Genomic DNA, 20,225 nt, shown 5'->3' on the forward strand with positions numbered 1-20,225 from the left:
TTCATAGGTTCACTCATAGATTATATTATATAAATGTATCAGAGGTTGTTGCTTATTTCCATCTCAAAAAAACCATCTTGACTGTTGACTTTTCTCCTTCAAGACACAGTTTAAAACCTTGTTTGAATGAAATACAATCATTGGTCTGATAAATCATATCATTTACTACTTAGACTGCAGACGCCACATTTGATGTCTATGGTGGCTTAATAAGAAAACATAGACTGTAATTCGACAAATGCAATGTCATGTCAAACTAAAAATAGTCCTTTAAGTAGTGAGTCTGTGATGACTTGTGTGTGGTCTTTATTTTACATCGTAAACTTTACTTTCTTTAAGAGTCACATACAGTATGTTTCTTGTACCAAAAGTTTATGTAAATCCTGATCAGGTCACATCTGGATTTAACTAGCAGCTTAGAGCCAGATGTCCATAGAAGTCTCAGTGTAATTCAATCATTCTTCCTTGATGCTCTACCTTCAGGAGTAACCTGAGGAGTTATCTCAAGAAAGTTAATATTTTTTATAGATGATCCAATAAAAGATGCATTAGAACAACATAATCTGGTATAATAGAGTATTTTAGGTCTGATACTACGTTATTTGTTGTTTCTAAGTGGTAAAAAAACTGTGTTGGCTATTTCTTCTAACATAGACACATTATGTTATGATTAACATACAGTATATAGTTTAATTGTATGAACATTAAATTTTTTCTCTTTGATTACAGGCTGACGTTAAAGCAAAGGTGTGCAAAGGGCTTGAAGAAAACTTGAAATGTGCATAGAGAATCTCTATGAGCCCATGTTAAAGTCCTATAGGACTTTTATGACATGCCTCGAGGAGGGTGTTGAAAAATCCAAAAGCTCAAGGGAAAGTGTCTTGAAGTCCTTCTTATATCCCGTATGTATTTGAATATTTTGTTCCTTTATGCAAACCATTGATTTTTCCCTTGATATTTAAAAGTGAATCATTGAATGTTTGTCTTTTTTTTTGTTTCAGAAAAGAGTAAACGGAAGTGCTTTTCACAGTAGATTGAAGTCCATTGTAGGAAACAAAAGGGAAACCACAAAACCTCAATGAGAGATTAGCTTCAAAGCTGATGGAGAGCATCGATGAGGAATTTAGAAAGACCTTCCCGTAAGAAGTTATTAAACTAGGTCTGGACAATACCTCTTTAAAAAATACAACTATAACAATAATGATAATAATAATAATGATAATGTTTCAGAAATGAATCAACATTTGAAAAATTCAACGGGGCCATCAGTTCCTTTTCACTCGACACAAAGACTCTGGTTGAAAAGCACAAAGGTGTGCAGCTGCAACTGGAATTTCTCAGGACAGAGGTAAGAGACAGTGATGGTAACGTCTCATCTAATGGTTTTGTTTAAAGCTTATTGTGGGAGCCAAGTTGCATTCATACGTATTAAAATAACTAAGAAGCAGTCAGTAATTTTGTCTTTTTTGTCTTTTGCCATGCTTTTGTCTTTTATTTATGGGATTTCATTTTATAAGTTCACTTAAGAGTCAATTCAAAATAATTTGATTCAATTCATATGGATTTTAATGAGGTATCTTCTCTCAAGAGCAGTGAGGTAGATTACTGTCACTTTAAGAGAGAGAGCTGTTGAGTGTCTTGGGAGGGTTAGAAGGGATTCAGGGAGTTGAGGATCAAGTACGGACCGATTCACATCAAGGTTTTTTTTTTCATTTAAGTGGAATGTGCATCAATCCTAAGAAACTTTGTTTGACTGCAGTTATACAAACATGCAGGTTCTTCTTAAAAATTAAGACAAACACAAAAGCTTTTGGTCTGTGTAGACTTTTTTTCTTTCTGTTAATTCATGTATCATCCAGTAAATCCTAAAAAAGGTATGTTGGTTATAAGTCTAATATGTAAATAATATTTAAAATCATATTCAGGAGGAAATCCAGAAGACACTGATGGTAACAATGCTGAGGTCCATTAGCCAAACGATCAATACAGATGATCAATCAGTTCCAGGTAAAGTGAATGTGAACAAGTGAACAAAAGACCAGCGAAACGAGGACAACTTTGTATGTCAAAGTGGTTTGATTCTGATAAAATGCTTGATACATGTTGCACACTTATACCCGAAGGACCAAGCGTGCATGGGATTTTTATATTTCTTTAATTTGCTCTGAAACACAGAGACACAAACATATCAACTTCATGTGGCTGCGCACAGCTTGAGCTACGCATGGCATCAAAGATCCGCTATTCAAAGATGATGTTTATGCCTCTCAACAATAATACAAACATTCTGCACACACATACACACAGTAAATATTAAAGAAGGCCAACTGTGGATTTTCTACTGTCACTTACATCACTTTTCTTACCTGAAACACTGAGACACAAACACAACAACTTCACGTGGCTGCACACTCTCGGACGTCAAGGTTAACTGAGCTACGCATGGCATCAAAGACCCCTTGTGCTGCCCTGAGCTGCCCCAAAAGTGCCTGTGTTACACTTTGTCCTTCTTTGATCCACAATTATACCCACTATAAATATCATAGTGCCTTTGTACAGATATATTTAACAATAACACTTAACAACTGACAAAACGAAAATACTTAAATAATATGAGAGGGGGGGTGCCTGCTGTCCACAAACATGCCTGAAATAACACGGGCCTCACATACATGTAAATTATAAATTCAGAATAAATAATCAATAATCATTTTTAATTGAGTTTTAGAAATATTTCACAAGTAATCCCAGTTTATGTGGACATATCCTGTCATTGTTATAGTACTGATGGTATCTGGTGAGAGGAAGGTACAGGAACATTATGTGCATCTTTTCCACCTTTAAACAGTTGTTTCAAAGGTTGATACAATAGAGTAAGTTCCAACATGGAGGAACATTTATCCGCCATCTCTTTAGCAACCCGATCGCCTGTTTTCTGCAGTATGTAACTTTAGGAGTTGGCCAAGGTTCATGTAAAGGGCAAACGACTTTCAGTGGGTGCCAAAGGGCACCAAACTGAAATGTCTTACTTTAACACAGGAAGTGCACACCAACATTTAAAGACATTTTTTCCAAGGTTGAAGTTTAATTTTTTGTTATTTAGATGTCAAAGAGGAGCTTGAGACGGTGACAAAATACTATAAAGACCTGAAGAAAATCCCACATAAAGAAACATCACTAGTAAGGTAAAACATGTTTAAAAGTAGATAATGATCTGATTTTAAACTGTAAAATATGTAACGTATTTTTTTATAGCATTTGCTAACAATGCTTCTATTCACACCAGTGCTGATCAACCCGGCCTGTCAGCTGCACCGGTAAGTTTAAGTTAAACTCCTGATTAAAAGTTAACATTCTCGTAGACAATAAAATGGTAACATGAAAGTCATCAGTAGAATATCACAAGCGTTCTGTTTAACTCTCTTGTGGTTGTTTTAGGTTTACTAGATGGAGAGAAAAAGCTGAGGTCTGTTTAACCACTGAGGGTCCCACTGAGAACATGGAGAAGTAAAACGAGGCTTCTGGATATCAATCAATCATTCGAGCTTTATTCACAAAGCACACATCTTTCATACAAATCAAATGCAATCAAAGTGCTTTACAGTGACTGAAAAACAAGAAGAAACATAAAATATAGGCAAGACAGGGTAGAAATAAAAATATGTTTTGGATGGAGAGACAACTGCACACAAATAGTTAAATTATAAAAGATTAACCAGAAAGCATTACAGTAGGTCTAGCCTGCTTGTTATAAAATCGGCATTAGTTGACTTGTGTTGCTCAGAGAGAGAAACAGCCTCACTTTAAAAATGTTCTTTAAATGATAAAATGTTGTTTTTGTGATGGAGCAAACGTGGCTTAAAAAATAAAATCAGAATCAAATAAAATACCAAGATTTCTTGCTGCCTGGGTTAAGAACAAGTGCATTTGGTATAGGAGCCAGTTTCTCTCTCTGAGACTTTGAACCAAAAACTGTTCTGTTTTGTCCTGGTTGAGCTGTTTGAGACATCCGATCTTCAATATTTAAAATACAGTTAAGAAGTGAGTTTATCAGCCCAGTGCCATCAGGAGACATGGCCACATAGAGCTCAGCTGAGTGTCATCAGCGTAGCTGTGCACAGAGATGCCATGCCTCCTGATTACACTGCCTAGGGGTAGTTTTCAGATACAGAATTAGAAATAAAAGTAAAAATGCAGACTGGAATGGGATAAAGTGAACATGTGGAGGGTGTCAGTTCTGTTGCTCAATTCCTCAGTGTGTTAGCATCAACAAGATCAAAACAGTCACACCATCACATTGTACATACTGTAGCATACAGGTCAAAAGTTCATGTGCATGTTTTGCTGACCTAATATTGATTATTTTCTCCATGAAGTAGGCAGCAAATAGTTGACATTTATAATCTGGAAGCTTAGCACTGTGGTTAACTGTGGGATTGAAAAGTGACTCAGTGGTACTGATTAGTGATAGGACAGTTGTACATTTGATCAATCGTGGCCTCAGGCCATAAATTGCAATGGGTGGTGGGATGGGGGGGATTCTTATCAGGGATGTTGATCTTTTCATGTTTAAGTCTCAATTTAAGATTTGTTCCCCCATTGATTGGAGATAAATAATTTTCTACACAAATCAGAGAGGCTGTTACTCTTGGTTTTAGATTATGATGGTAATATTTGTTTCATACAATAATTGTGTTCCTTTCTTTCAACACAAGAACTGCACTAAGGTAGAAACTGTTGGTCTGATTTGTGGACATACAGGTGTGGTTCTTCATAAAACAGAACTACGTTACAGCAACAAAGACATTCCTATAAAACCTGTTTATGAGTGACATTTAAATGAAATTAACAGTAGGCTAATAACTGTTGGCTGCACAGCCCTACACACCTGTAATTAAACTTAGTGAGAAGAACATCTCAGCCCAAATAACTTTGGACTTGAGCCACCAAGTAAACTCGTTTACTGTTTCTTCCACCAGACATCTCAAAACCTTCCAATCATCTCTGTTCATGATGTCCTTTGTAAAGAACATTTGAACTTCGTTCTGTGTCATTTGATTACTGTTTGTGTGTTTTTGACTTTGGTAATTTCTATTTGCTGAATGTGTACTATTAACATATTCATTTTTGCAGCATGTTCATTGCTTTTACAGCACCACTTCTCCATTGTATTTGTTTCCAACGTTTTTTTTTTCAAGTGTCATGGATTCTGATTTTTCTGCCTGTTTTGTGCTCATCTCATACTGTAGCAGCATCCGTAGCATCGTCTTTGTAACTTTGTAATATTACAGTTTCCTGACGTCAGACAACCACACACAAACCTACAGCAGTAAACATGTGTAGAAGGTGGCTCATCTTATATGCCATACATTTTATTAGACTAATATTTTAACCTGGGTTTATCTTTTGGATGTGTTGTATAGTGAATAAACTGCTGTTGAACCATGAAGATAAATAATTGAGTACACACATCAGAGTGGTTGTTGCTCTTGGTTTTAGATTGTGATGGCATTTTTTGTTTTATACAAGAGTTGTTTTGCAGTAAGAACTGCACTGAGGCAGAAACTGTTGGTCTGCTTTGTGAACATATAATACAGGTGTGGTTCATCATAACAGATCTACGTTACAGCAACAAAGACACTCCTTTAAAACCTGTTTATGAGTGACATTTACATACAGCTGGTGGATATGTGTTAACTGTTGACTGCACAACCCTTTCAAACGTTTCATTAAAGTCAATGAGAAGAACATCCCAGCCCAAATCACTTTGGACTTTAACCACCAAGTCTACCATTTAATCAAGTTTATAGAGGTATAAATAAAAACATGTGAGCTTTAAAACTCAGATAAAAGAATCTTTCTGTCCACAGTTAACCCTTTCACTGCTAGATGTTCATATTATTGCGTGTACGAAAGAAAACAAATGATCCATTGTGTCTCAGAGTTTCAGCTTCACAGTGCAAGTCTCAAAAACAACCTGTATAATTCACTCTGACACATGCCTGTTGTCTTTGCAATTAATTAAGCACATTAATTAAAATACAGACCTTTAGTTAAACTTTAAATTGGTTCCAGATATAAAAACATTCAACTTTTGTCTGATAGCTGCAGAACACAGCAACGGCTCCAGAGGGGAAATATGGAAAAGTAATTAGAAATATATGATTTACTGTGTGTGTTTGACAACAAGGGAGAAAAGCAAACTGAACTAGTCATGATGGTTAAAGAAAAAAGGTTGTGATCATTATTTAAATTTTCGTTGTGAAAGGAAGAGATGATTCAAGATGAATAAATAAAAATGTTAAATCAACTTGTGAAGTGTGATTGTGAACAAACAAGTTCATGTGGAAGTAAAAGTGCTGATGGCAAGAAGGCGGGGCAGACAGAGAGATTGTGAATTTAAAGTTGAATGAAACATCACTTCCATTTACAGGAAGAGGAACATACTGAAAGTGATTTAAGTGTCAGGTCATGTAACCTCTTGTGTATTTGACAAGACTGAAGTGATGGAGGTTTAATGACTGCTTGAGATGTTTTTTTTTTTTTTTACTTCATCATCTGAGAGTATTGATACAGCCATCTGTGGAGATTTCTGGACTTGTGTTAAGGATCGTCTACAGACTCCAAAGGAATTGTAAGTAAAGCAGTGTTACATAAGATGAGAAAGGAATAGAGATGTCATTTGTTTTAAAACTTACAACTTGACTTACAAACTTAATAAGGTCCTTCATAAGTAATTCTTCATCTGCAATTTTAAACTTAACATTATCGTTAAAAAAAAAGTTTTAGAGGAATTGGGAAATTTTGTAAACTGATTGTTTTATAAATTGAGGTTGTAGATTCTTTCCAATATTCATTAAATTGGAAATCAACATCTTTACTACAATTTAAATGCATTGTCATTTCTACAGTGCCATATTTGATCCCTGTTCTTGTAATGTTTATGGATGCATGTGAACTACAGCTTTAGAAACCAAATGTAGTAAATGTTTTATTGTTAGAAGTTAAAATAGCAGAAAATGTTCGGCATGTTGAGCGAAAAAACAGTCAAATAAAATCTGGGGATAGGGGCACAAAACGCTTAGGTAAAGTTAGAGAGATATTCACAGATTCGGCTTTCCCGGACCCATAAATCACCAGCGGAACATTACTTTAACAGAACCGATACCTCTTTCGAATCAAAGCAAGGTGGACTGCAAGCTACAACCCGATTTTCCTTAAAAAGAGCCGACCTCCAAGCTTGGGTAATTGTATTGGCCTCTATGCGGAGCCGACTGTGGCTCGAATGCGCAGGGACCGTCTGCAAATTGCAACACTAAAAAAAAGATACAATATTAAAAATCGAAAGCTTCACACAGAAGCGTAGTGGTGTCAGCAAAATCATTTTACACATATGTGATCTTTCGTTGTTTTTACTACATTGATTAGTGCTTTCAAGTAATTTTTCTTGTTGTTGTTTTTTTTAAATTATATTATTATAATAATCAATAACTGTCCTGTTACATGATGTAGTGTCATCAAACTAGTACACTCCTCTCCAATTCCCACCTTCAGGGGCCTCTGCTCCTTTAGCCTACAGTAAGCCTAGGCCTACAGTAGACAGTGAATGTGTTGTTGTGGAAATTTTCCTAATACCAAAAAGTGAGAATAAAGAGTGAGAAAATCTACTCAAGAAAAGAACCCAAGAAATCTCTTATTACAGTGAACATTTATTCGAAGGCAAAATATGCGTTCGAAGACCCTTCCCTTTCGAGTGAAAGAAAGGCAAAAAGCCCCGAACCAAAGCAAACATGAACACTTATACATTTCTAACATATTACACAGAGCACTCCCCATCACGCCACATAGGGGCCCCTGCCCACCTGGCAGGGTACGGTCTTTCTCCCTGTGAGAAAGGGAGTCTACGTGACTATTTACCATCTCCCAAGGCTGAGAAGGAGATGAAATCTAGTGAGAAAGAGTCTGGGTGACTCTTCCCACATTTACAAACTGTGAGAAAGAGAATAAAGGGTGAGAAATGATGGTAAACAAAAAACACCCAATACCCTGTGTTATGTAGTATTCTAAGACATTTCAGATACATTTTATATAACAGATTATATGAGACATGGAGTAAAATTTTCCATGACACTGTCTTACTCTATAGGCCTATTGGAGGTCTACATTCTGTCTTTCTGGACTGAACCTGAAGTGCTGTTGCTGCAATGTGGGCTGTTTTCTCTTACATTAAGGATAATTACTGTAGATAACCAAACATCATAAATGGAAAATAATTGTGTTGACCGACAGGTAAATATAGTCCAGCACTATACAGTCTACATTCTTTCATATTCATAAGCATTTCTATTGATGTTTACTCAGCCTACTGTCTAATATATCGTTAAGGAACCATACTTAACATGCTAGCAAGATCATTTAACAAGGTTATCTTCTATTTCCACCAGTTCATTGTCAAAATTGAAAAAAAAATAGGACTAATTTTGTTTGTTTGGTCTTTCATGTTAAATTGATCCAATATTTTGTTTTGTATAGGCCTAGTTTGCATGAAAAAACTTCTTCTGTACTAGAATTATTTGCTAAGGCTTCTTTGCGAGGTGCTAGCGTCACCTTTGCCTCACAGATAGACTTTATAAAGCCTCCATTTCAACAGGTCATGTTTAATTCTAAGGCAGGCTATTCCATAGTAGTCCTCTAACATTCAGGCCAATTCAGCGATACAAAATCCTTCATAAGTAGCAACTTATTTTTTAAATCGAAATGCAGATGTTTTAATAGGTGAAAATAATTACCATCCCCCCAGTAATTTTTTCACAACTCGACTACTGGTTATGTGGTATCACTTTTGAATGTATGTAAATCTAACACTACCTTTTTGTGCCATTCTTACAAAGATTTGTCTTTCAGCAGGCAACAGTTACATTAAACTTGTGTTTAGCTTTTCCATGGCACCTGTTCTTGTGCAATCCCTGATTCTTTGCCCAATATTACTGTTAGAGCTGTTGTGACTGTGAGCTCAGAAATGTTGAAACAGCATATTGTCTGCAGTCCACCATGCAAGTGGAAGCATGCAGCAGCCTCTGATGCTTTAAAATGGAGATGTACTCCTTGTCTTTGTCTAATTACTATTTAGTATGTTACTATACTATTATTTAATTAACAAAAATGTCTGCAATATGTGAAGTTGTAATACAATATTTTGTATTATTGTGTGATTACTTTACAGTTGCTGTCTCCTGTCATGGATGATTTTGTTCAAAGAACATTATCTGAATGGGGTCTCAGCGAGTGGATAGAAAAATTTCAAGGTGAAGTATTACAATTCTTTTTGATGGTGACAGCATTTCCCATCAATACTGAAACATTCAATCATATGCAATTAATAGACAATCTTATGCACTCTTACATCTCTCCATTAATGCATGTCCCTGGGGACATTGATCGTTAATTTTACCAACAGTCGTGTAAGTCAAATGCTTAGAATTTGCATCCCTTGCTAATGAAAACAAAAGTGCTGTAATATGGCTCTGAAATACTCTCAACTTACACTTGACAGAATTTCAGCGTTTTACACAATGATTTGGTTTTGTTTGACTAAGATTCTTCTGAATTGTTTTTTTTTCTTCCTAATAACAGAGGAAGAATATAATGAGGAAAGTTTTTACCTTCTCAGTAATGATGACATTGACCACTTGATCACGAAACGTGGACCAAGGTCAATATTCAAGAAGAAATTCGAGATGCTAAAGGTAATTCTCTTCAATGTATTTGGTTTGATAAATTCATACTTATAGATCCAATCATTCATAATAAAAAGATAAACACAGATTTCTGTTTTGAAGAAACCATCAGATGAAATTTCACAAGCCCAAACAAAGACTATAATAACATTAACTGTAGTCTTTCAAAATGTCTTCACTAATTATTGATTTTTAAAAAAAAATCATCCCTTTTACATTAGAGGGAGAAAAATGCAACAAATCAGGTAATTAATTGTTTTTCTACTCCTGTGAGTCCAATTCATTTTCTTTCATTCAGTGCAGTCGGACCACAAATATTTTAATTGTATTCTAAATGGCTTTATTCTTAGAATGATTTTCTTTACATTGTCAACAGGAACATGAAGAAACTGATGATTCTGTTCAGGTAAGGATAAAACACATTTTCCAGGGATACTGTTGTTATGTTTTTACCTCTATTATTTAACAATGTGCAACATAATTACTGATGTGTCCTGACAAAAATCACCATCATATTTGACTGAATTAATAGTGGACTGATGGACTCCACTTCCTGAGGTTTTGTCACACTAGAGCTTGGATGATATCTGTTTCAATGAGTCTGATATTTCATCTTTAGGTTTTGGCCAACTGTAACACAAGTGATAAAGGTATGGTCTAAAGTATCTTATGTCTGATTTATGGTGAATCTGCTTTTGTAGCAATGATGTCTTGCTTTAACAAATCAACTATTTGTATGTTTTAGTAGTGAAAGAGGCAAAAAGCTCTTTTTGTTCTTTTAATGAAAAATAAGGGAAAAGAACGTTGGAGCCTCAGAGGGAGTACAGTGGATGTCTGCCACCACCAAGAAAGAAACAACGACAGGACACCACATATGCAGGTTTGTATGTTACGACTCAGAATAGAAGTGGAACCAAACGCACGACTCAGAGACAGAATAAACGAACAATAATTTATTAAACAACAAGTGACACGTGTAATAACATGTGACAATAATGTGTACAAGTAAATATAATGTGACTCAAATGTGTAACAAGAATATAATGTGACTCGAAGGTTATCCAAAAACACGCGTGTAGTAGAGCCAGATGAAGACAAATGAGACGACGAGGAACACGAGGTGCAGGACGGGCAGGACTGGGAACTAGCGAAAGGGAGAAAAAACACGAAGGGTCAAAAACACTACAGGGAATAACACGAGCAATCACAGAGCACTAAATAACTGGTAAATACACGGAGAGTACAAACCACTGAGGGAAGAACAATAATCTGGCGCCGGCAGTGTGGAAGGAGCCGGCTTAAATAATGAGTTGATTGAAGTGACAACACTTGTGAGCTAACCTGAAAGCAATGAGTTATAAAGTAAGAGAAACCAAAACATGACATATATGTTACAATGAGAACCATTACAAACACCAGAACCCCACAATCACCAGCATACATACATTGTGTCATGACTTATATGACATTAAACCTTGGTGTCTCTTCGCAACATGCCATAGAGACAGTATATTTGCTTCCATTACTTCATAAAATCAAACAATGACTTAATCTACGGGTCTTTCACTTGGCCTGAGCAGCTCACAGGGCAGCACAAGTGTTAATATTAGTTTCTGCTAAGTGTAGTTCTCATTTCCATGTCCAGCACTGACACTGTTTGACTAAACAAACATGTACATGAACAGACCTGATTAACAAGACCAACAGGCCCATGTTAGTCTTAAAATGAGGTGTGGTCAGGCACAGTGTTTGGGCTTTGCTATGGATGCATATAAGTGACCAATGTTCTTCTATTTAAAGGCATTTCTGCAACTTTCAGAAAAGATTTTTTGTACATAATCTATTTATGTACAGCATCTAATTAATACACTTGTTTCTTTGTCTTTTCTTTTCTTAAACAGAAAGAAACATTCTGTCTGAAGTGAGAACCATCATGGGACGTGTTCGTAAAAAAATCAACAAAGAAAATACAAGGCTGAATGATTTTCTAGAGTAAGAAAAAAATAAGATATTACATTAATGCTTATATGTCACAAAGAGAATTGTAACTGACCCTTTTAGCATGAGTCCAGAAAAAGGAATTGCATTGTATTTAATGCATCTTCATCAGCTATCATCTAACCTGCAACACATGAATTCATTGTTCTATGTCAGGGGTGTCCAAAGTGCGGCCAAAGGGCCATTTGCGGCCCCTTGCCGGGATTTTCAGAAGAAGATTTTGGCCTGAGACCTCATTCAGATGGCACATTTTGTTGTTTCTCTTTTTCATGTGGACAAGGGGTGAAATATATTCCTAAAATAGAAAAGGTTTGGTCAATGTATGTTTTTTCTAACCCTAACCCTTTGACTATTTTCCACATGTTTTGAAAACCTGTGGTGATTATAACGTGACAATTTTGACCCACAAGACACAGTGGACACCACTGTTCTATGTATATTCTCCTGTGCAGACGATCCTCATAGCTACACTTTACAATGATGTGCTCAGTAGTGGTGTTGGTCGTCTCTCAACAAGAAGGTGATAGTTTCAATTTCTAGCTCCTGCAGTCGTATGTTGGAACAGCCTTGGGCAAGAAACACCAAACTGCTGCTGCTGCGTCAACTGCTATGAATAAGATTTGTACATTTTTATGGTTATCCATCCAATGATAACATGATCCGATGGTGCATAAATGACAGCAAGAAAGCAGACGGCTTAATATGTGACACCTTTATTGTAACATTTTCAATATAAATAAACACTGAACTCTTGTACACCAGGGAAAAAATCTGTGACTTGGAGACAGAAAAGAGGGAGCTGGTTGGAGTCTTTGGAAGAACAGGGGCTGGAAAAAGCTCTTTAATAAATGCTATCGTTGGAGAGAAGGATCTCTTGCCCTCAAGTAGTCAGTCAGTCAGTGCTTGTACCACAGTCATCATCAAGGTGGAGGCTAACAAGCAGAACCAGAAGTACGAGGCAGAGATTGAATTCATCACAAAAGAGGTAAAATAAGATGAACGTAAAACATATCCTTATAGCCACAGACTTTTAAAAGGATGTTTTTATGTTGAATGCATTGCCTCATCCATTGATTTGATTTCTAAAGTTATAAGTCAACTAAGTTAAAGAATGATTATTTTATTTTTTAGGAATTGAAGCAGGAGTTGTGGTACTTGTTAACTTTCATCCTGAAAGACGAAGACCGCAATAAGGGAGATGCTGATTACAGAGACGCTGTGGAAATGATGTCAGCGCTGTATGGAGAAGAGTGGAAAAAAAACCCTTCTGAAGAATATCTCACAGACGACAAACATTTTAAAGAAATTGATGAATTTATCAAGTCTGTTAAGAAAACCTTGTCCTGTAAAAAAGTAAGAAAGAGTCAATCTACAGTATCACTCTTTACGAGTATGTCCGAAAATCTATTACAGAAAGCTTTCTTGTTTAGAAGACATTGAACATTTTAATCTCAGACATAAAGTGATGTCTGTAATTTACATACAGCCTGAGTAGTTAAGAACATGTTCATGTAAATTCAATAAATAGATAGACTTAAGGAGAGAATGATCTTAATCCTTAATGTTTAGAGCCTCTAATTAAATCAGAAATACTTTTTGGTAAATTTGGTAATGGTTTTCTTTATTGGAAAGTTTTATCTTTTTTCTTTGTAGATTGTCTGTGGCACGAATTTACAGAATCAGACTGTTCTAGTCATCAAGGTGCATTTAAATAAATCTGTAATCTTGTTTTTCATGTGTTAGGCGACAGAGCTGTCTGCAAAACTTGTGAAATACACAAGAAGCAGATCAGAGGACGGAGAAGGAAAAGGCATAAAGAAATGGTTTTGGCCTCTGGTGAAGTGTGTGACTGTCAGGGTGCCAAATAATGAACTTCTTCAGAATGTCACACTTGTTGATCTACCTGGAAATGGGGACCGCAACAAGGGCAGAGATAAAATGTGGAAAAAGGTAAATAATTTAAATGCATCACTTTTATTATGTTGTCTTTAGTTTAACATTATTTTATTACAAAACACTGATATCGACTTCATTGAAATGTATTTATATATTTATTATCTTGCATTAAATGTATAACATTATTTTGATATTGACTGATATTCATGACTAACTTGGATTATCCATCTAGGTTGTTCAAGACTGTTCCACTGTTTGGATCGTGGCTGAAATTAAGAGAGCAGCATCAGAGCCAGAAGCATGGGAGATTCTGCAGAGTGCCAGGAGCCTTATGGGAAATGGTGGCCAATGTCAGAGGATTCACTTCATCTGCACCATGTCTGATATTATTGAAGATTCAGATGATCTGTAAGTGATTTTTTTAACAATTGATTTAAAAGAAGACACTGACGAGAACATTTCTATGTATTTATTAAAACTTTCATCCTGAAGAAAGAAAACCACATCAAACTAAAGATGGACATTGACATTTCAAGGACTCAGATAATGTATGAGGTACAGCTTGACATGCCTCTCTTCTGACAGTTCAAAAGATCGTGTTTGTGAGGCCATATCTGACAGGAACAAGCTAGCCAAGGGTAAAGTGAAGGCTGAATTCATGAACCAAATGGGGGTTCAGGTGAGTTTTGAAATTTCAGGAGATCTAAAACAAAGTTTTAATGCAGTCTTGGCCTTAATGTATACATTTTCCATGCAGACACAGTTCAGTGGTGACTGTTTCGAAGTGTTCACAGTGAGCTCCAAAGAGTTTCTGAAGGAAAAAAGGCTCAGACCAGATGCAACTGGTAGGTGAAGCCCATGCATAACCTTTGAATATGAGAATATCTGTTACATGTGAGAAGTGTCACGTATTTAGGTAGAACACGGGGAGGAGGACCCAATTGCAGATAAACAAAAAGATGATTTATTATAACAAAAAGGCAAAAAATAAAAAATAGATAACTCCAAACTTAATCCAACAGAAGAGAAAACGGGAAGCCACCAAGAATCACAAAAAACATACAACAGCAAAATCCAACAACAGACTCGTATGACAAACACAAACTACAATGAACTGACAACAAGAGGGAAGGAACACAGAGACTAAATAGATATGGGGTAATCAGACACAAGTGAGACTAATCAGACAGGTGCAGGCAATCAGGGTAATCAAGACAGGAGGGAAACAGAGAGCAAAAAACACAAGATCAGAACACTGAGGACAACTACAAAGTAAAACCAGACACCTAAAACGCAACCTAAACCAGATATTACAAAATAAAACAGGAGACCCTGAACCTAAAACACAAGTAACACAGAAAATAAACTTACAGGCAGCATAGCAGGACAGAGGGAAACACACTAAAGACTAAAGTAAAACACACAAGGAATCATTCATACACAGAAACACTAGAGAAAGAATTAAAACAAGATGAAATACAGAAACAAAACCAGACAATAACCATGACAAGAAGTTTCTCTGGATATAATTGCTGTATATTGTATTTTTTTTTTTCTATAGAAGTCCCCAGACTTCAGGAATTTCTCCAAGAACTGAATGACTTTCACTCAGTGACACTGAAGTATGTGTCAGGAGCATATGGGATTCTTTCCCTCATTCAAGGTGCCGGCTGTGGAAAAGTGGTAAGATCAAATAAGAACATGACTAGAAAACTGGCCTCGAAAAAAAACCCAATGTGGGAAATTTCTTTAAAATTAAATGTTTTCTCTTTGGTTCAGGCTGACATAAATGTGTGCACAGACCTTGAAGAAAACTTGACACATGAATCAAGGAAAGTCTCAGAGGCCATTGACGTTTCCTGTGAGGCTTTTAAAGAGTGCCTCAAGGAGGGTGTTGAAAAATCCAAAATTTTAAGTGACAGTGACATAAACTCCTTAGTAAATCCGGTAATTATTTGAATATTTTCTTTCTTTATCAAAAATATTGAATGTGCTCTTTAAATCCAAAAGATAATCATTTAAGAAAATGTTTGTTTTTCTTTCAGGACGGGACCTCTGGAAGTTTTTTTCACGGGACATTGAAGTGCCTTATGGCAAAAAATGGCGTCCACAAACCAAAAGACGGGAAACAACTAAACCTAAATGAGAGATTAGCTTCAAAGCTAACGGAGAGCATTGATGAGGAATTTAGGAAGACCTTCCCGTAAGAAGTTACTAAATTAGATCTAGATAATACCTCTTTAAATGGCGATTATAATAATATTGGAAAGATTTGTGCAATAGTTATTTAAAGTCATTTAAATCTATTAACACAATAAGTATATGAATCCAATTCTTCAATCTGAACGTTTGTCAATATTTGATCAATAAAAGATTTAGTTGTTGACATGTTTCAGAAATAAATTAGAACGTAATCCATTCAACGGGGCCATCAGTTCCTTTTCACTCGTCACAAAGACTCTGGCTGAAAAGTACAAAGGTGTGCAGCTGCAACTGGAATTTCTCAGGACAGAGGTAAGAGACAGTGATGGAAACGTCTCATCTAATAGTTTTGTTTGAAGCTTATTATGAATGTAAAGGGGGGCCACAGACTTTTTTAAATATATGAATTGTCTATGTAGAACACCATCAATTAGGTAAATGGTAATTTGCAGATATACACGTTTGTATTTTCTATTGTCTGTTGCAGGAAGAAAAAATGAAGGCAGAACTCAAAAAAACCATCCGAGAGCGTAAGAAAGAAATCTACAGCAGCCTGACGACAACAATTGAGAAAAACATGGAGGAATGCTATAAAGGTAAACTTTGAAATATTAAATAAAAACAAATAAATGTCATTAATATGCATTTATAACCATTTTCTGTTTCACTGTAGAAGCAAGTAAATGTAAAGGCAAAGACTCTCTGAATGCCATGAAGGACATCATTAAGAAGCATGTTCATGCGAAGAAGGACGTCATGTTTGAGGAGGCTAAAAAAACGATGATGTCAAATCTGCAAAACCTAAAAGTTTGTCATGGTTCATAATTCACCCTTCATGGCTTTATATGATTGTTATAAAACATGTTGTGTTGCACATGTTTAATCATCTTTATCTATGATTATATATTAATATTCACATTAAGGCTTTTCTTCATTGAAGTGGAAAGTGCATCATTCTGAAGAGAGTTTTTATTACTGCAGTTTTGCAAACATTTTTTAGCTTTTACTAAAAATGAACACACACAAGTTTTTATCTATTAAAGACCTTTGTGCTGCCTGATCATCCCAGAGAATACATATTTAAACAGTTCATTTAGGTATTATCCAATTAACCATTTTTTATACGTGCAGGTAATATTTGTGTAATTCTGATTTTAGGATGACATCATGAAGACACTGGATAAAACTATGCGAAAGTCAATTGAGCTATCACTCAGAACAGATGGTGAATCCCTTCCAGGTAATGTGAATGTCTAAAAATTCAATTTGGTTTTGTAAATATTTTCTCTCCTGAAAATTTAACCCAAAACTGAGGTAACCTTGCCTGCATCAATTATCGAAATGTGATTTACTTTGATGTGGGTCAGTCACATTAGTGTTGCATAATGGCTCAATAGTTTTCCCTCAAATTGATTTAGCTAAGAAATGAAACTGCACATTTTACGAATGTAATTAATGTGGGTTGCCCAGATCTACATACAAGCATGGATATCTCCTCCTATGTGTTTTATTCCATCCCCCTGAAACCTGGCAGAAAAGACATCAAAACCTACGAGTTATTTAAAGTTTGAGTTCCTGTCAAAGGATGTGACTGTGACAGAACAAAAAAACAATACATTTCCCCATGAAACAAGAAATTGTGGCTCAAATGTCAAGTTTAATGTCACTACAGGCCTGAAGAAATTTACACTCACCGGCCACTTTAGGTACAGCTTTTCAACTGCTTGTTATTGCAAATATCTAATCAGCCAATCACATGGCAGCCGAGCACCAGAATGGGGGAAAGAAGTTGATTTAAGTGACTTTGAACGTAACGTTGTTGGTGCCAGGCGGGATGGTCTGAGTAATACAGCAACTTCTAATCTACAAGGATTTCCACTCACAACCATCTCAAGGGTTTATAGAGAATGGCCAGAAAAAGAAAAAATATCCAGTGAGCGACAGTTCTCTGTGTGAAAAGGCCATGTTGATGCTAGAGGTCAGGAGAATGGCCAGACTGCTTGAAGCTGATAGAAAGGCAAAAGTAACTCAGTTAAATACTGATTACAACCAAGGTTCCTGCGTACTAATTGCACACCATTTAAACTCCACAGCCTACCTGAGCATTGTTTCTGACCATGTCCAACACTTTGAATGGGAGATTTGTCTTGTGGATGTGCAGCCGACAAATCTGCAGCAACTGTGTGATGCTCCAATGTCAATATTGACCAAAATCTCTGTAAATGAAACAAAGTTTCAAAGTAAATGCAGCACCTTTTTGAATATATGCCACAAAAAATTAAGGCAGTTCTAAAGGCAAAAGGGGGTCTAACTTGATAATAGCAAGCTGTACCTAATAAAGTGGCCGATGAATGTATATGCTAAAATTCTTCCATAAGGTCACCTACTGAGAGGATTTTACAAGTTTTTGGTTTTGGAACCTCACAGACCTACGGTATCTCAACTTGCATGTAATGAAGGTTCCTCTCTGTAGCCATTTAGGAATGGCCAACAGTTTATTACACATACATGAAATCCACATGCAAATAGTTCACAAACAATTGGCTGAAGACGCTTGCAGAGTTAAATCTGCATAGTATCTGAAAACCTCTACCATGTTAGTAAATATGGTTAATTAACTTTGGCAATGTCATTTCAGATTTCACAACTCCTGCTTAAAATCAACTGTACAGCTGCACTCAGGGACCTTCTGTGGTCACCCAAAATGCAACAAACTGAAATATTGTTCCTTTAACACAGGAAGTGACTTTTTTCTGCGCCTGAAGTTTAACTTTATTTTTTTTAGATGTCAAAAAGGAGCTTGAGACGGTGACAAAATACTATAACAAACTGAAACCAATCACTGATGAAGACACATCACATGCTAGGTAAAACTTTTTTAAAGTAGATAGACAAGGCTCTGATTTAAAGGGATACTTCACCCATTTACATGAAGCTGTGTATCATTAGAAACATGGTAGTAGTGTTGAATGGGTGAAGTATCCCTTTAAGATAAAAAATTATTTCACTTACAGTATTTTTGTAGCATTTGCTAACAATGCTTCTATTCACACCAGTGCTGATCAACCCGGCCCGTCAGCTGCACAGGTAAGTTTAAGTTAAACTCCTGATTAAAAGTTAAAATTCTGGTAGACAATGAAATGGTAACATGAAAGTCATCAGTAGAATATCACAAGTGTTCTGTTGAACTCTCTTGTGGTTATTTCAGGGTTACTACGTGTTTAACCACTGAGGGTCCCACTGAGAACATGGAGAAGTAAAACGAGGCTTCTGGATCTGGTCTCAACCTTTTCATCAGATGTTTATTTCTGCTGTCTTTGAGTGATGTGTTAACATGTTGAGTTTTTTTGATGTGAGTTTCCTACATAGATATTTTAGAGTAGTGATAGGACAGTTTTACTTTGATTAATTGTAGGCCTCAGGCCAGAAATAGTGATGGGTGGTGGTGGGCTGCCAGGAGGGGATGTTGTTTTTTTTATGTTGCTATTTTGTTTTTTTTACCTTTTTGCCTTTATTAGAAAGGACAACTGAAGAGAGACAGGAAACAGGAGGAGAGAGTTAGGGGATGACATGCAGCAGAGGGCCGAGTCAGATTCAGTCCCCACAGCCTCTGCTGAGGAATATAACCTCTGTACATGAGGCGTGACAGAACTGTAACCGACCTCTTTTTCAGCAAGACATCAGCTTCTTTAATAATTCAGTCTTTTTTAGTCTTTAATGTGTTTTTTGGTTAGTGATTTTATTTCATGAATTTAAAAGAGGATACATTCATGTAAAACAAGCAGTTTTGTTGGTTATGAGAGTGTCTTATTAAATCTTGAACTTTAATCAAAGAATTTAGATTTTAGGCATTGCAAGTTTTGATCTTCTTTTATGATGATGATGAAAAAAAATGTTTTCTGCAAAATAAAGTTTTAGTGTGTAATGACATATTTGAAGTAGAAGTTTTATCAGAGCAACTTTTCTGGCTTCCTGATATGAACTGTACAATGTTTGTTTTGTTTGGAATTATTCACTGATTATACATTCATTATGGCAGATCTTGCAATAAAACTCAATAAAATTGAAATGTTTCATTTTTATCTCTTTTGTAAATTTAGTATAAAAGTGCTGCAGCTGCCCAAAACATTTCCATTCAAACCAAACGGCTGTAAACACAGAAGATTCTAAATTAAGAGACACAAACCAAGAAAACAAATGACTATTGTTAGGTGTAACTTTTCTCGCCATCAACCTTCAGAAATGTGATGAACAAGCCCTCCCTGTACTTTCACCAACTTATTATCTCTCTTCCTGGTACAAATAGGTGAGATACTTTACATATCAGTTTGGAAGGTCATTCTCTAATTAGATTATTTGTTTGCTTGAACAGGCTGAATTTATGACAGCCGG

At 36.0% G+C, this 20,225-nt stretch overlaps 1 protein-coding gene across 1 annotated transcript in view; it reads left to right on the forward strand.

The window, feature by feature from the left end:
* The window catches only part of LOC306837647 (nuclear GTPase SLIP-GC-like), a gene marked incomplete at its 3' end in the record, with an annotated part of 52,639 nt that extends 33,574 nt beyond the window's left edge, over nt 1-19,065 (forward strand). The window contains exons 7-24 of the mRNA XM_079365389.1: nt 10,531-10,617; nt 11,639-11,729; nt 12,498-12,720; nt 12,867-13,088; nt 13,479-13,685; nt 13,864-14,039; nt 14,217-14,310; nt 14,389-14,476; nt 15,193-15,314; nt 15,411-15,578; nt 15,677-15,834; nt 16,028-16,145; nt 16,321-16,429; nt 16,507-16,640; nt 16,992-17,073; nt 18,619-18,700; nt 18,848-18,920; nt 19,042-19,065. Coding sequence (XP_079221515.1) covers nt 10,531-10,617; nt 11,639-11,729; nt 12,498-12,720; nt 12,867-13,088; nt 13,479-13,685; nt 13,864-14,039; nt 14,217-14,310; nt 14,389-14,476; nt 15,193-15,314; nt 15,411-15,578; nt 15,677-15,834; nt 16,028-16,145; nt 16,321-16,429; nt 16,507-16,640; nt 16,992-17,073; nt 18,619-18,700; nt 18,848-18,920; nt 19,042-19,065 — 2,258 coding nt within the window. The remainder of the gene's footprint in view (nt 1-10,530; nt 10,618-11,638; nt 11,730-12,497; nt 12,721-12,866; nt 13,089-13,478; nt 13,686-13,863; nt 14,040-14,216; nt 14,311-14,388; nt 14,477-15,192; nt 15,315-15,410; nt 15,579-15,676; nt 15,835-16,027; nt 16,146-16,320; nt 16,430-16,506; nt 16,641-16,991; nt 17,074-18,618; nt 18,701-18,847; nt 18,921-19,041) is intronic.
* Between the last annotated feature and the right edge of the window lie 1,160 nt (nt 19,066-20,225).

Source organism: Symphodus melops (genome assembly GCF_947650265.1).
Source record: "Symphodus melops genome assembly, chromosome: 17".
NCBI classification, from domain to species: domain Eukaryota; kingdom Metazoa; phylum Chordata; class Actinopteri; order Labriformes; family Labridae; genus Symphodus; species Symphodus melops.